Here is an 18044-nt window from a genome sequence, read left to right on the forward strand (position 1 = left end):
GTGATTTCAGCAGACCGGTGATTTCAGCAGACCGGTGATTTCAGCAGACCAGTGATTTCAGCAGACCGGTGATTTCAGCAGACCAGTGATTTCAGCAGACCGGTGATTTCAGCAGACCAGTGATTTCAGCAGACCAGTGATTTCAGCAGACCGGTTATTTCAGCAGACTGGTTATTTCAGCACGGACAGTTGCACGGGACTTTACTGTGGAGTTAGCAGCTGTGTGATTTTGTACATTCGTTAAAAATGGCTCATTTGGGGAGGATCTAGTCTGAGGTTCTCTCACTGCAGAACCTCAATGGGCTGAAAATACCAAGGTGCTAACTTGCAAAGGAGCATCAGATCTATCTCTGCTTGAGCTGAGGTCTTGTCCAAGAACTGTTCAGATTCATTGCTCTTAACTTTTCTCAAAGCAGGAATGTTGTGTTCAGTGATGTCACCGTTCATTAGGAAGCACACACAACATGAATGTGTTTAACTAGCACAATGTTTTATTGTCAAACACATGGAAAGGCAACTAACAGAAATGAATATATATATAGACAAAGTTACTTGGGAGATACTCTACGTGCGACTGTCCTGTTGTACGACCTGTCACCAACTGCCCGGTGTCCCACGTCACAGGACCAAGGTATGACGCCACCAACTGGTTGGAGGTCGCAGTACAAATTATGTACAGTATCATTCACCAACATATCACCACATCCCCCTTTCTTTGGAGGTGTCAACATTTATATACAAAAACATTATTTACAATGAACAGAAACATTGTTTATATTGATATGTACAAAGGCATGATGGTTTTAAACACAAATTGTTAGAAGTTCAGTCTATCCGGCTTGTACTGCAATCTGCTTGACACTCTGAGTATTGGCTGACTCAGTGAACATGCCCCACCTTCTTCTGGTGCTGGTGTCTCTGTTCGTACTACATTTCCAGCTACGGTTTCTTTATTGATCACTGGCTCCATGGTGTGTGTCATGTCTTCCTCAGATTTGGTGTTGCACACCAGCTCTCCCACTGGATTCAACACCAAGGGCCGTGGCACTTTTAGTAACGCCCTTTGGTTCCTTTGTAGGACCGAACCATCCTCCGAGATGACCCAGGACCAGCCCTAGGCATTCCTTTTCGATCTGCGCATGCCTGCACTCGGTTTCAGTCATTGCCCTCGAGGTATGTGCCACCGGCAGCCAGCTGTCGTCTGCACCCTGCTGCAGAATCATTGCATCCTGAGACACTTGCGTCTTTTTTGTTGGGTCAAAGAAAGCACGGATTGGCGCTGCTTTACGCGAGATTTGCAGCGGCTGCCACTCCTGCTCTTGCTTGGGTGTCCAGTTGAAAACTGCATCTTGCTTGATTGAATCTCGCAAGTGGGACGTTTTTGAGGCCAGGTTGGGAATAAATTTGCCCACAAGGTTTTTTGCCGAGTACGCGTACATAGAACATAGAACATAACAGCGCAGTACAGGCCCTTCGGCCCTCGATGTTGCGCCGACCTGTGAAACCACTCTAAAGCCCATCTACACTATTCCCTTATCGTCCATATGTCTATCCAAAGACCATTTGAATACCCTTAGTGTTGGCGAGTCCACTACTGTTGCAGGCAGGGCATTCCACACCCTTACTACTCTCGGAGTAAAGAACCTACCTCTGACATCTGTCCTATATCTATCTCCCCTCAATTTAAAGCTATGTCCCCTCGTGCTAGACATCACCATCCGAGGAAAAAGGCTCTCATTGTCCACCCTATCCAATCCTCTGATCATCTTGTATGCCTCAATTAAGTCACCTCTCAACCTTCTTCTCTCTAATGAAAACAGCCTCAAGTCCCTCAGCCTTTCCTCATAAGATCTTCCCTCCACACCAGGCAACATTCTGGTAAATCTCCTCTGCACCCTTTCCAATACTTCCACATCCTTCCGATAATGCGGCGACCAGAATTGCACGCAATACTCCAAATGCGGCTGCACCAGAGTTTTGTACAGCTGCAACATGACCTCATGGCTCCGAAACTCAATCCCTCTACCAATAAAAGCTAACACACCGTACGCCTTCTTAACAACCGTCTCAACCTGGGTGGCAACTTTCAGGGATCTATGTACATGGACACCGAGATCTCTCTGCTCATCCACACTGCCAAGAATCCTACCATTAGCCCAGTACTCTGTCTTCCTGTTATTCCTTCCAAAATGAATCACCTCACACTTTTCTGCATTAAACTCCATTTGCCACCTCTCAGCCCAGCGCTGCAGCTTATCTATGTCCCCCTGTAACTTGTAACATCCTTCCGCACTGTCCATAACTCCACCGACTTTAGTGTCATCTACAAATTTACTCACCCATCCTTCTACGCCCTCTTCCAGGTCATTTATAAAAATGACAAACAGCAATGGCCCCAAAACAGATCCTTGTGGTACACCACTAGTAACTGGACTCCAGTCTGAACATTTCCCATCAACCACCACCCTTTGTCTTCTTCCAGCTAGCCAATTTTTGATCCAAACTGCTGAATCACCCTGAATCCCATGCCTCCGTATTTTCTGCAGTAGCCTACCGTGGGGAACCTTATCAAACGCTTTCCTGAAATCCATATACACCACATCAACTGCTTTACCCTCATCCACCTGTTTGGTCACCTTCTCAAAGAACTCAATAAGGTTTGTGAGGCACGACCTACCCTTCACAAAACCGTGTTGACTATCTCTAATCAAATTATTCCTTTCCAGATGATTATACATCCTATCTCTTATAAACCGTTCCAAGATTTTGCCCACAACAGAAGTAAGGCTCACTGGTCTATAGTTACCGGGGTTGTCGCTACTCCCCTTCTTGAACAAGGGGACAACATTTGCTATCCTCCAGTCTTCTGGCACTATTCCTGTAGACAAAGATGACTTAAAGATCAAAGCTAAATGCTCAGCAATCTCTTCCCGAGCTTCCCAGAGAATCCTAGGATAAATCCCATCCGGCCCAGGGGACTTATCTATTTTCACACTTTCCAGAATTGCTAACACCTCCTCCTTAAGAACCTCAAGCCCTTCTAGTCTAGTAGCTTGAATCTCTGCATTCTCCTCGACAACATTGTCTTTTTCCTGTGTGAATACTGATGAAAAATATTAATTTAGCACCTCTCCTATCTCCTCGGACTCCAAGCACAACTTCCCACTACTGTCCTTGACTGGCCCTACTCTTACCCTAGTCATTCGTTTATTCCTGACATATCTATAGAAAGCTTTAGGATTATCCTTGACCCTACCTGCCAAAGACTTCTCATGTCCCCTCCTGGCTCTTCTTAGCTCTCTCTTTAGGTCCTTCCTAGCTAACGTGTAACTCTCGAGCGCCCTAACTGAACCTTCATGTCTCATCTTTACATAAGCCTCCTTCCTCTTGACAAGTGTTTTGACTGCTTTAGTAAACCACGGTTCCCTTGCTCGACCATTTCCTCCCTGCCTGACAGGTACATACTTATCAAGGACACGCAGTAGCTGTTCCTTGAACAAGCTCCACATTTCCATTGTGCCCATCCCCTGCAGTTTTCCTCTCCATCCGATGCATCCTAAGTCTTGCCTCATCACATCATAATTGCCTTTCCCCCAGATATAACTCTTGCCCTGCGGTATATACCTATCCCTTTCCATCACTAAAGTAAACGTAATCGAATTGTGGTCACTATCACCAAAGTGCTCACCTACCTCCAAATCTAACACCTGTCCTGGTTCATTACCCAGTACCAAATCCAATATGGCCTCGCCTCTCGTTGGCCTATCTACATACTGTGTCAGGAAACCCTCCTGCACACATTGGACAAAAACAAACCCATCTAAAGTACTCGAACTGTAGCGTTTCCAGTCAATATTTGGAAAGTTAAAGTCCCCCACAACTACCCTGTTGCTTTCACTCCTATCCAGAATCATCTTTGCAATCCTTTCCTCTACATCTCTGGAACTTTTCGGAGGCCTATAGAGAACCCCTAACTGGGTGACCTCTCCATTCCTGTTTCTAACCTCAGCCCATACTACCTCAGTCGACGAGTCCTCATCAAATGTCCTTTCTGCTACCGTAATACTGTCCTTGACTAACAATGCCACCCCTCCCCCTCTTTTACCACCTTCCCTGAGCTTACTGAAATATCTAAACCCCGGCACCTGCAACAACCATTCCTGTCCCTGCTCTATCCGTGGAGAATCGCCGGTAGCTGGCGTGAATCCCGCCCCCGCCGTGTCCCGAATTCTCCGCCACCAGAGATTCGTCGGAGGCGGGAATCACGCCGCGCCGGTCGGCGGGTTCCCCCCAGCGATTCTCCAGCCCGCGATGGGCCGAAGTCCAGTCGCTGTCAACCCTCGTCAGCCGGCGTGGATTGATCCATCTACCTTACCGGCGGGACAAGGCGGCACCTGCAGGCTCCGGGATCTGGCCCCGGGGGGTGCTCCCACGGTGGCCTGGCCCGCGATCGGCTCTCACCGATCGGTGGGCGGGCCTGTGCCGTGGGAGCACACTTTTTCTTCCGCCTTCGCCATGGTGGAGGCGGAAGAGACCCCCTCTACTGCGCATGCGCAGGATGACGGCAGCAGCCGCTGACGCTCCCGCGCGTGCGTCGCTCGCCGAAATCCTTTCGCCGCCGGCTGGCGTGGCGCCAAAGGCCTTTCCCGCCAGCCAGCGGGGCGGAAATCACTCCAGCGCGGGCCTAGCCCCTCAAGGTGAGGGCTTGGCCCCTAAACGTGCGGAGAATTCCGCACCTTTGGGGCGGCCCGATGCCGGTGTGGTTCACGCCACTCCATCCCGCCGGGACCCCCCGCCCCGCCGGGTAGGGGAGAATCCCGGCCCATGTCTCCGAAATGGCCACAACATCGAAGTCCCAGGTCCCAACCCTGCAGGTTCACCCACCTTATTCCGGACGCCTCTTTTGTCTGTGGGCTTTGGCATCGTTAGAATGGCCTTGATTTTTTTCACCATCCGGCTATACACATTTTGCCGATAACCTGTCTCCTAAGAATGCGATGGTATCCACCCCGATTTGGCACTTGGTCTGATTTACTTGAGGCTATTTTTTTTATTCCTTTGTCGGACTTGCAGCTGCCTTTCATCATGTCCTTCACGTGTGGTCCCCCAGGTGATGATGCCATCAACGTAGACCCGGAAGCCTGGTAATCCTTCAACTATGTGCTCCATGGCACGATGGAAAATTTCCGATGCCGAAATTATGCTGAACGGCATTTGCAGGAAGCAATAGCAACCCCGGAGGTGCGTTCAACGTACACAACCTTGTGCTCGCATTAGACCTAGGAGTGGAAGTAAGGTCATTCGGCCCATCGAGTCCACTCCACCATTCAATCATGGCTGATTTCAACTCCATTTACCCGCTCTCTCTCCATAGCCCTTAATTCCTCGAGAAATCAAGAATTTATCAACTTCTGTCTTAAAGACACTCAACGTCCTTGCCTCCACCGCCCTCTGTGGCAATGAATTCCACAGACCCACCACTCTCTGGCTGAAGAAATTTCTCCTCATTTCTGTTCTAAAGTGACTCCCTTTTATTCTAAGGCTGTGCCCCCGGGTCCTAGTCTCCCCTGCTAATGGAAACAACTTCCCTACGTCCACCCTATCTAAGCCATTCATTATCTTGTAAGTTTCTATTAGATCTCCGCTCAACCTCCTAAACTCCAATGAATATAATCCCAGGATCCTCAGACGTTCATCGTATATTAGGCCTACCATTCCTGGGATCATCCGTGTGAATCTCCGCTGGACCCGCTCCAGTGCCAGTATGTCCTTCCTGAGGTGTGGGGCCCAAAATTGCTCACAGTATTCTAAATGGGGCCTAACTAATGCTTTATAAAGCTTCAGAAGTACATCCCTGCTTTTATATTCCAAGCCTCTTGAGATGAATGACAATATTGCATTTGCTTTCTTAATTACGGACTCAACCTGCAAGTTTACCTTTAGAGAATCCTGAACAAGGACTCCCAAGTCCCTTTGCACTTCAGCATTATGAATTTTGTCACCGTTTAGAAAATAGTCCATGCCTCTATTCTTTTTTCCAAAGTGCAAGACCTCGCACTTGCCCACGTTGAATTTCATCAGCCATTTCTTGGACCACTCTCCTGAACTGTCTAAATCTTTCTGCAGCCTCCCCACCTCCTCCATACTACCTGCCCCTCCACCTATCTTTGTATCATCGGCAAACTTAGCCAGAATGCCCCCAGTCCTGTCATCTAGATCGTTAATATATAAAGAGAACAGCTGAATCCAACACTGAACCCTGCGGGACACCACTCGTCACCGGTTGCCATTCCGAAAAAGAACCTTTTATCCCAACTCTCTGCCTTCTGCCTGACAGCCAATCGTCAATCCATGTTAGTACCTTGCCTCGAATACCATGGGCCCTTATTTTACACAGCAGTCTCCCGTGAGGCACCTTATCAAAGGCCTTTTGGAAGTCAAGATAGATAACATCCATTGGCTCTCCTTGGTCTAACCTATTTGTTATCTCTTCAAAGAACTCTAACAGGTTTGTCAGGCACGACCTCCCCTTACTAAATCCATGCTGACTTGTCCTAATCCGACCCTGCACTTCCAAGAATTTAGAAATCTCATCCTTTACAATGGATTCTAGAATCTTGCCAACAACCGAGGTTAGGCTAATTGGCCTATAATTTTCCATCTTTTTCCTTGTTCCCTTCTTGAACAGGGGGGTTACAACAGCGATTTTCCAATCCTCTGGGACTTTCCCTGACTCCAGTGACTTTTGAAAGATCATAACTAACGCCTCCACTATTTCTTCAGCTATCTCCTTTAGAACTCTAGGATGTAGCCCATCTGGGCCCGGGGATTTATCAATTTTTAGACCTCTTAGTTTATCTAGCACTTTCTCCTTTGTGATGGCTGCCATATTCAACTCTGCCCCCTGACTCTCCTGAATTGTTGGGATATCACTCATGTCTTCTACTGTGAAGACTGACGCAAAGTACTTATTCAGTTCCTCAGCTATTTCCTTGTCTCCCATCACAAAATTACCAGCGTCATTTTGGAGCGGCCCAATGTCAACTTTTGCCTCCCGTTTGTTTTTAATGTATTTAAAGAAACTTTTACTATCATTCCTAATGTTACTGGCTAGCCTACCTTCATATTTGATCCTCTCTTTCCTTATCTCTCTCTTTGTTATCCTCTGTTTGTTTTTGTAGCCTTCCCAATCTTCTGACTTCCCACTACTCTTTGCCACATTATAGGCTTTCTCTTTTGCTTTGATGCATTCCCTAACTTCCTTTGTCAGCCATGGCTGCCTAATCCCCCCTCTGATAACCTTTCTTTTCTTTGGGATGAACCTCTGTACTGTGTCCTCAATTACTCCCAGAAACTCCTGCCATTGCTGTTCTACTGTCTTTCCCATTAGGCTCTGCTCCCAGTCGATTTTCGTCAGTTCCTCCCTCATGCCCCTGTAGTTACCTTTATTTAACTGTAACACCTTTACATCTGATTCTACCTTCTTTCTTTCAAATTGGAGATTGAATTCGACCATATTATGATCACTGCCTCCTAAGCCCTCCCTTACTTTAAGATCTTTAATCAAGTCTGGCTCATTACATAACACTAAGTCCAGAATGGCCTGTCCCCTTGTGGGCTCCATCACAAGCTGTTCCAAAAAGCCCTCCTGTAAACATTCAATGAATTTCTTTTCCTTGGATCCACTGGCAGCATTATTTACCCAGTCCACCTGCATATTGAAGTCCCCCATGACCACTGTGACCTTGCCTTTCTGACATGCACTTTCTATTTCGTGGTGCATTTTGTGCCCCCGGTCCTGACCACTGTTAGGAGGCCTGTACATAACTCCCATTATGGTTTTTTTGCCTTTGTGGTTCCTCAACTCTACCCACACAGACTCCACATCATCTGACCCTATGTCGTTTAGTGCTATTGATTTAATTTCATTCCTAATTAACAAGTTAACCTCGCCCCCTCTGCCCACCTCTCTGTCTTTTCGATAGGTTGTGAATCCCTGGATGTTTAAATGCCAGTCCTGAACCCCCTGCAACCACGTCTCTGTGATGCCTACCACATCATACCTGCCAGTCACAATCTGGGCCACAAGCTCATCTACCTTGTTCCGTACACTGCGCACATTTAAATATCGCCCCTTTGTTGAGCTTCAGCTGCCAGAAGCCTTGCCACACATCCAGCTTGCTGAAACAGGTCGCTCCTCCCATTTTACACGCTATCTCTTTCCTCTTCAGGATCGGGTAATGCTCCCTTTTTATACTTAGGTTGAGATCCTTGGGGTCAATACATATCCTCAGGTCACCATTCCTTTTTCACGCACACCATGGAGTTGACCCAGTCGGTGGGCTCCTCAGTGCGCCTGATGATTCCCAGATCTGTCATTCTTTGCAGATCAGCCTTCAGCTTGTCCCTCAGCGGAGCCGGTACACATCTGGGCGCGTGCACAACCGTCTCCTCATGCTCCTTCAGCTGGATACAATAGGTGAACGGCAAAGTGCCAAATACTTAAAACACCTCCGGAAATTGCTTCGTGATGGACTCCGCAGAGATACGTTGGCGGGGTGCCATGTTATCCGTCATATACACCTGTTTGCCCAGCCCAAGCTGTTCACAGGCCGCCACTTCAATGTGCGAATCGTGGTCCGTTTCCACTATGGAGAACATTATTCTGCGGGTTCTGTCCTTGACCATGACTTCGAGCTCACATGCTCCTCAGGTTGTGATCTGAGGCCCATTTGACTCCTTCAGGATTACCGCCCGTGGAACCATTGTAGATTTGACTTTGAGACGCTCCACTGCTGACAGTGGGAGCAGGTTAGCCATTGCTCCCATGTCAAGCTCACAGTTAATCAACATTCCATTAATCAGTAATGGGATCACCCATCTGTCCTCGATGGTCCCCTCATTTGCGCCATTGTGACTGCAGATGGTGAGAGCTGATGTTTTATTTTGGCCAGTCGAACCCTTTGTGTCCCTTTCTGAGGTCAGGTGCACATCAGCCCGGCCTTCGTTGCTTGAATCTGCACCCACACTCACTCCAGTCAAGCGGCGAGCGTGTGGTGCATCGCCTTTCAAAATGACCCATCCGGCCACACTGGTAACACACTTACCCCAGTGCAGGACATTGTTGTGCCAGATGTCTGTTGCCGCACAAAATGGCGGCTCTGGTCAGCCGCCTAAAATGGCCGCCGGCATCAAGACCACGCTTCTTATTTAACGGCATGACATTGCTTCCAAAATGGCTGCCGCGCTGAGAGCACATTTCTTTTTCTGCTGCGCCACAGTGATTATGGCACCAGCGTCTTCTTTGGGACTAGCACCAACATTTTTAAAACTGAACGTACATGGTCTCTGCGCAGCCACCTCACTCGCCTGGCATATTTTGTTAGCATCTTCGACCGTGAGGCCGTCTTCATGCAGGAATCTCTCAAGGAGCCCATTATTTGATGTGTCAAAAACTATTTGGTCCCGGATCATTGAAGAATGTAGATGACCAAAATTGTAAGATTGGGCCTTCAACCTTAAATCTGTCGCATAACTGTCAAACGATTCATCGGTTTTCTTGGTGCACGTACGAAAGAGGTATCTTTGAAACATTTTGTTCTTTTTCGGTGAGCAGTGCCGATTGACATGATCTATCACCTCGTCGTATCTCCTGCTTTCCTCGTCGCTATCAAAAGCGAAGGTATTGTAGATTGCAATTGCTTGAGGACCTGCTACCGTGAGCAGCAATGCAGTGCGCCTCTCGTCAGACTGCGCCTCTCGTCAGACTGCACCTGGAGGCCAAGGGCCAAGACATAGAGTTCAAACTGCTGTTTATAAACACGCCAGTTTTCAGCGACGTTATCCGAGACTTGAAGCTGTTGGGGTGCCTTTAAACCTTCCATCTCGAGCTTCACTGCCTTTCGCTGCACCGAGTCGCAGTTAGCTGCAGTTCACCGGGTCGGTGAAGTGAAGATTCTTCTTTTTGTTCCGTTCTTCGGCCGGTTTTACTTCGTCTTTTCTGCAGTCACCTTTAAATGTTCAGAACCACCTGGTACCATGTTGTGTTCTGTGATGTCACCGTTCATTAGGATGCACACACAACATGAATGTGTTTCACTCACACAATGTTTTATTGTCAACACGTGGAAAGGCAACTAACAGAAATGAATATATATATAGACAATGTTACTTGGGAGCTACCCTAAGTGCGACTGTCCTGTTGTTCGACCTATCACCAACTGCCCGGTGTCCCACGTCACAGGACCAAGGTCTGACGCCACCAACTGGTTGGAAGTCGCAATTCACCAACATATCACCACAGAGAAATGTTACAATCTGACAGAAACATCGGGAAAGGAAGAGGAGGATCCCATTCATGTCCTTGACCATGTTCCACCATTCAATTAGATCATGTCTGATCTGTATTTTAGCTCCATCTACTTGCCTTATTTCTGTAACCCCTCACCCAGAAAAATCTATCAAACTTAATTTGGAAATTGTAATTTCACCCCGCTCCCCCCCCCACCCACCGTCCCCAATGAACCGCAGCAGCTGTTCGGGGGGGATAGGGTTCCAGATTTCTACTGAATCATGGCCCACAGCTGGAGCACTGTGTGCAATTCTGGTCGCCACATTATAGGAAGGATGTGATTGCACTGGAGGGGGTGCAGAGGAAATTCACCGGGATGTTGCCTGGGATGGAACATTTCAGTTCTGACGAGAGGTTGGATAGGCTGGGGTTGTTTTCTCTGGAGCAGAGAAGACTGAGGGACGACCTGATCGAGGTGGACAAGATTATGAGGGGCATGGACAGGGTGGATAGGGAGCAGCTGTTACCCTCAGTTGAAGGGTCAGTCACGAGGGGGACACAAGTTCAAGGTGAGGGGCAGGAGGTTTAGGGGGGATTTGAGGAAACCCTTTTTGCCCAGAGGGTGGTGAGGGTCTGGAACGTACGGCCTGGGAGGGGGGTAGAGGCGGGTCTGGAACGCGCTGCCTGGGAGGGGGGCAGAGGTGGGTTGCCTCACATCCTTTACAAAGTACCAGGATGAGTACTTGGCATGTCACAACATTCGAGGCTATGGACCAAGTGCTGGCAAGTGGGATTAGGTAGACAGGTCAGGGGCCTTTCACGCGGCAGTACAGGCTCGATGGGCCGGAGGGCCTCTTCCGCACTGTAGTATTCTGTGACTCTGGAGCGTTTCAGCTGCCAAGAGAGGCTGGTTAGGCTGGGGTTGTTTTCCCTGGAGCAGAGAAGGCTGAGGGGGGACCTGATTGAGGTACATAAAATTATGAGGGACACGGATGGGATGGATAGGAAGGAACTTTTCCCCTTAGCGGAGGGGTCAATAACAGATTTAAGGTAAGGGACAGAAGGCTTCGAGGGGATTTGAGGAAAGTATTTTCCACCCAGAGGTGGGAGTCTGGGACTCGCTGCCTGAAAGGGTAATAGAGGCGGAAACCCTCGCAACATTTAAGAAGTATTTAGATGAGAACTTGAAATGCCCCAGCAGACAAGGCTACAGGCCCAATGCTGGGAAATGGGGTTAGAATAGATAGGTGCTTGAGGGCTGGTATGGACAGGGTGGGCCGAAGGGCCCTTTTCTCTGCTGTAAAACTCTCTGACTCTTCGGCCCCTAGTTCCAGATTCCCAGCACCAGAGGGAGGGTGGTGCTGTGGTAATGTCACTGGACTGGCTGAGGATCGAGGGGCATGGGTTCAAATCCCATGGCAGGTTGGCACTGCAAAGGAAGATCAGCATTGATCAGAACGGAGCTGCCTCTAGTGATCCACCCTTCAGTTTCTCTCTGGCGATCAAATCGAACCCTTTAATCATCTAAGCACGTCAGTGAGAATGCCCTTCATCTTCCATGCTCCAAGGTGTGGGGATAGAAGTCTTTCAGTCCTGTTATCATTCGGATTAATCTGTGCTGCATTTCGTCTCAGATCAATAAATACCCCCTGGAGGCGAGGAGTCCAGCGGGGAACACTGTCATCCCAGATGAGATCATATCAAAGCTCCATGTAAATTGCAGCGCAACCTCCATCCTTCGGTATTCCGGCTTCCTTTCCAATGAGGAGGAATTCTGCCGCAGATTACTGTCAAGTTGCTGAGCAGCAGAACAGCCAGCCAATAACAATAAAGGCCGTGTTTGTGTCAATTGTCATGATATTCAAACACACACATCATGATAGACACACCAACAGACAAATCAGAACACACAACACCACAACCAATGACAGAAAGATATAAAAGCACAGACACGACCCCCGGTGGTCAGTATTAGCTGCAGAGGAGGACCAGGACAGATCTGTTACCAAACACACTCAGGGAGACAGCACGTGCAGAGTATCCAGAACGAACTGTATTATGAGAGTTGAAATAAAATAGAGTTGTACCACATACAACTGTGTTGGCTCATCTGTGCACCAGAGCACCCAACACCACATGGTACAGGAGTGGATCGATACCTGCCGGCATACCTCAGTGTACACAGACAACCAGCAGTGCCCAGGCAAGATGATAGCGCTCCCGGTTCCGCAGCCGCTCCAGTGCTACGGCGATCTCCGCGAAAACTGGCGGCGATTCCGGCAATGGTTCGAATTGTTCCTGGTGGCAGCTGAACTCCAAGACCTGGATGATAGCGAAAAAATTGAATTTCTCCTCACCATCGCCGGTGCAAGGGCAAGAGAAATATTCACAAGGTTCAGGTTCTTCAGGAGGCAGCAAAGGTACGATTACCAGGCAGTCCTGGACAAATTCTCCAAGTACTGTGAAGAAAACGCAATCCAATCGGCAAGTAAAGGTAAGAAAAGCTGCAGTACTCACCTCGTGGCTGGGATCCCGGAGCCCGAATTCCCAGAGGCCGAAATCCCGGGCCTGAGAGAGGGCTGGGTCGAGGTTGGCGGCCATCTTGCTAAAGGTATCACGCTAGCACAGTTGCGCGAGCAGTGCGCAGAACCGGAAGTTTCGTTTGCGCATGCGCGAGATGCTGCGCATGCGCAGTCAAGAAAACGGCCATCGGTAAAGGAACAGCGATCTGAGCATGCGCAGTCGCTTCCTACGTGCTACATACCGAGCGTCAGGATGTCAGAGGCCCCAGACTGCACCAATTTAAAGGGGAAATGTCCCAAATCCAATTTAAAAGGGAAACGTCCCAAATCAAAAAAACAAAAATCTGTTAAAGCTGTAAAACAACCTTCCCTCACCTGGAATGACAGCACATTGCCGCAAATTGACCCAGGAGATGAATTTGACCTCCGAAGAACCCTCCGACAAGCAGTTACCTACGCACAAGCCGATGATTCCGACCTCGAATACTTCGATGACGATCTTTACAGTGTTTCCGGACCTCGCGAGCCCAATGATAGCTCCGTGGTCCTATATGACTATGACTCGGACGAACCTTTCGTGTTGCACATTGGCGGCCCCCACATTGAATCCGACGCAGATGCGGATTCATTTTTCGGATTTGAGGATCTTCAATCCAGCAGATATGACGTTCCAACTTATCAGTACCGGATGATGCTGCAGCCTGACATTAACAGACAGGGAGCGGTGCAAGCACACGGAGAGCGCCCTGCTGCCACACAGAGCGTGGTCCACGTCCCGCTCAACGTTCCCGACTCTATGAAAGAAGACATGCAAGACTCCAGAGTGCAGTCCTCGCATGAACCAGACGTGACTCCAGTGTCACAAGCTTCCACAGCAAGCTCGTGGACAGACTCCACAATTGCAGAAATGCAAGACTCCAGAGCGCAGTCCTTGCACGGACAAGAAGTGACTCCAGTGTCACAAGCCTCCACAGAGAGCTCGTGGACAGCCTCCACGATAGAAGCAACGCAAGACTCCAGAGCGCAGTCCTTGCACGAACAAGAAGTGACTCCAGTGTCACAAGCCTCCACAGAGAGCTCGTGGACAGCCTCCACGATAGAAGCAACGCAAGACTCCAGAGCGCAGTCCTTGCACGAACAAGAAGTGACTCCAGTGTCACAAGCCTCCACAGAGAGCTTGTGGACAGCCTCCACGATAGAAGCAACGCAAGACTCCAGAGCGCAGTCCTTGCATGAACAAGAAGTGACTCCAGAGTCACAAGCCTCCACAGGGAGCTCGTGGACAGCCTCCACGATAGAAGCAACGCAAGACTCCAATGTGCAGTCCTTGCAGGAACAAGACCATGAGGGTCTAGCAACCTCTCCTGACCAACCAGCGGCAGATGATGCAAGTCTGCCATGCTCACGTGAACAGCAAGAAGGCTATAACAGCCTACCATGCTCCACTACACAGCAGCATGACCATGACGGTCTCTCATGCTACAATGAAGGGCACAGCGCTGAAGACTGTTCAAGCCCAACTGAAGACAAGCCAAAGGAATCGCCTCGTCCAAGCCCGAAGAAAAAAGGTTTATGCGCTGACCTTCAGGATCATTATAGCCGAACAGAGATTAATAATGCTGCACGGCCACAGAAGGATGCTGAGGATTTGCTAAAGAAATTAATTGAATGTTTAACTTGCAAGGAGCAGACTGAGAATTGCCAGTGTTTTAGTACGGATCGAGAAAATGGACAAGACATTGATCCTCAGGTAATGGAAATAACACAACCTGAATCATATCTACAGCAGGGACAAATGTCTCCCTTCAACACAACGCCGCATATTCCCAACTTCGGAGACCAGCAGTTAGTCAGTAATGACTCTTCAAACCTTGAGGGGAACATTAATTGCATTGAACCTATACACACTCCACTGATAAATGAGCAGAACATTGGAGCAAGAATCCTGAGGACACCGACATCGAGTAGCCAGATAACGAATTTAAAACCCACAGCAGTTTCACGTGAACCAAGTGTGCTTTCCACTAATGGTGAAGATGCAGATAAGGTCGACCCGATTATCCATTGTACCACACTAACCCCAGTGATTAAGCAGTTATGTATGGGGAGTATAATGTGGGCAATTGAGAACAGTAAAAGAGAGACTGTGACCATGCCAGTCCCAGCAAAATCAGACCCAGAGACCATGAAGGCATGTACATTAGACAAAGATACATATGAGGTACCTGAGAAGAAAAGTGAAACGGAATGTTCTTTGGAAAATAGTACAATGTCGATAGAAACATTGGATCCTATATTAGAGACCATACATATGGGAGAATTTGGGGGTAAGAAACAAGGTTCTGCAATGTCTGGGGGAAGAGTTAAAATTCCAAAGAAGAAAAGCCCAAATGAAGGACAACGGCAAGACAATGACAGTCCACCGACATGGTGTGCACCACCAGATGAAAACTCTGACAATTTACCCAACCCTAGTGAACAGCAAGCTGCTAATGAGGATCTATCCACGGGATGTGAGACGAGTGACGACAGCATCCCACTTCCCATGCAAAAGGTGCAAGGTGACAGACCTCGCCTAGTGCGTACCGAGGCACTCGACGATCACGGTGGGACCACTGACGACTGTGGTGGCGGCGCACCGCTTCCACCCTCGATGGCTCGAGCCTCTCCACTGGTTGGTGCATTCCTGCATGTTCCGACTCCAGAAGTGCAGCTTCAGGGAATCTCGGCTGCCTCCAGTGAACCTGTTGGGACTCCGGACGGGGGGCATCGACGGAAGGCAGACCGGACTCCAGATGGGGAGCAGCCAAGCGCCGACTCTGATTCGCGCACGCCAGACCTTGCTCCGGACGGGCAGTGTCGCGGCCTCGGTGATGGCACGCTCAGGGTGACGGCGGATGCCACGGCGACAGGGAATGGATCGCGTGGCAGTCCCACTGGGTCGGCAGTGGCAACCAGCACCGGCGGTCCAAGATGGACACACCAATTCGCGCCATCGCCAGACGTTGATGCGAGCAACAATTCTCTCTCCAAGGCGACATGCTTCGACGTTTCTCTGCGGAGTCGCCCTTCCGGCACAGCAGGTGGCCGGAACCAGCGTGCACGGTCTCGGCCAACTTCCACATCTGCCACCGTCATCGCCTTGCATGATATTAGTGATGGTGCTACTTCGATGGCAACGACCCATCGGCTACAAGATGCCGTCCACTACAAACATAAAAAGAAAACAGACTCCACCTTGTTCCTGGCATGCAGGGCGGATGGATTGGTGCGTAGGCGCAATCAGCGAGCTTTGCGCCGCCTTCCACGCTCGCAACTGCACCGTACGCACACGCCGGATCCTCCACTGGTTCCCAAGGATGACTTCGTGGAGATGCCACGGATCATGCCCCTTCCATCGCCACCAGAACCAAACCACAGCCAAGGCAACAATAACAAAGATGTTGAATGTTATATTTGCACGAATGAAAAACCAAGCACTGCACGAAGTACAACAAATGGAAAAGTAGAGACTTCGGCAACATTATCACCTCCAACAGTCCAAGGTGAACCAGTGTGACCCCAAATCTCCACAGCTGAACCGGCTTGAGGACCAGCCCATTCTTGAGGCGGTCACCCATTAGACTGGACTTATAACGCTGTTCATACGTTCAAAAAGTCAAACACTTCTGTATTATAACCTGTTGTTGTTTATTGTTCCAGATATCGTCTGACCGGACCACTGTTCAAGTTTTTTTTCTCTCGCATCCATGTTTTGTTATGGTACAACCTTGTTAGTGTGACGCACCCGACATCGCCCCATGTAAATAGTTACGTCATATACACACGCTGTACACAACACACACTCTTAGATGCACTCACGACACAATTATATTTATAACCACGTAGGCACATATCTTTGTAAAAAGGGGGGATGTCATGATATTCAAACACACACATCATGATAGACACACCAACAGACAAATCAGAACACACAACACCACAACCAATGACAGAAAGATATAAAAGCACAGACACGACCCCCGGTGGTCAGTATTAGCTGCAGAGGAGGACCAGGACAGATCTGTTACCAAACACACTCAGGGAGACAGCACGTGCAGAGTATCCAGAACGAACTGTATTATAAGAGTTAAAATAAAATAGAGTTGTACCACATACAACTGTGTTGGCTCATCTGTGCACCAGAGCACCCAACACCACATCAATGATAGTGTTGAGTGAAGTGAGACTCATTGCAAACTGATTGAATTCTCATTCCAAAAGGGTCCAGATTGCTTAGACTAAGCGATGTACAACTAGAAGATGATCCTAATGAGCAAACAATTCATTTTGTTTCATTGTAAGCTGGCTCGGGTGACGTCGTCAAGAGTAAACACAAGTATAAAAATCACCTTCCAAAATAAAGCAGCTAAGGACTCACCAGTGAAATTGTTCTCATCAATGTGCTCTTTTGATTCTAGACAGAAGAATAAGCATAGATTCAAAAAGATTATCTTCAAATGTCCGATACGTCAACTGTGGCATTTTTATCTCGAACTCTGCACAGGTCTGCAACACCCTGATCTCAGCCTGAGCATTTAACCAGACAAGCAAGCTGCCAAAAGCAACATCTGTCCATCCCAACAACATCTGCCGTTAATTGAGAGTTAAGCAAAAGTTAAACAAAACCAAAATTGAAATAAACAGAAAAGGGCGATTCTGAATTCACTTTAAACTGCCATCAATACCCCCTTAAACATTACTTCCTCCACCATCTACACACAGCAGCAGCCGTGTGTACATCTACAAGATCCTCCACCATCTACTGCAGCGATTCGCCAAGGTTCCTCAGGCAGCACCTTCCAAACCCACGACCACTACCATCTAAAAGGACAAGAGCAGCAGATACCTGGGAACCCCACCACCTGGAGGTTCCCCTCCAAGTCACTCCCCGCCCTGACTTGGAAATATATCCCCGTTCCTTCACTGTCACGAGGTGAAAATGCTGGAACTCCCTCCCTAACAGCACAGTGGGTGTACCTACACATGGACTGCAGCGGTATAAGAAGGCAACTCACCCCCACCTTCTGAAGGGCAATAGGGCAATTAGGGATGGGCAATAAATGCTGACCTAACCAGCGACCCCAACATCCTGATTGAAAAACATGACCTCACCTGGGCACCGGAAGGTTTGCTTGAACTAAAGAACAAGGATACAGGCTGCAAATATTCACATGGGCAGTCGGTGCCCA

General features: G+C 48.7%; 1 protein-coding gene across 7 annotated transcripts in view; it reads right to left on the minus strand.

Annotated features, from left to right (window-relative positions):
- The window catches only part of LOC140391506 (uncharacterized), a 229505-nt gene that overhangs the window by 7079 nt on the left and 204382 nt on the right, over positions 1–18044 (minus strand). For 6 of the 7 annotated variants that reach the window (XM_072476051.1, XM_072476050.1, XM_072476049.1 and 3 more), the window contains one exon: positions 17234–17269. The exons of the other annotated variant lie outside the window; for it this stretch is intronic. In XM_072476051.1, the coding sequence (XP_072332152.1) occupies positions 17234–17269 (36 nt within the window). The remainder of the gene's footprint in view (positions 1–17233; positions 17270–18044) is intronic. 7 annotated transcript variants of the gene reach the window in all.

The sequence above is a fragment of the Scyliorhinus torazame genome, chromosome 15, assembly GCF_047496885.1.
Source record: "Scyliorhinus torazame isolate Kashiwa2021f chromosome 15, sScyTor2.1, whole genome shotgun sequence".
In the NCBI taxonomy this organism is placed as follows: domain Eukaryota; kingdom Metazoa; phylum Chordata; class Chondrichthyes; order Carcharhiniformes; family Scyliorhinidae; genus Scyliorhinus; species Scyliorhinus torazame.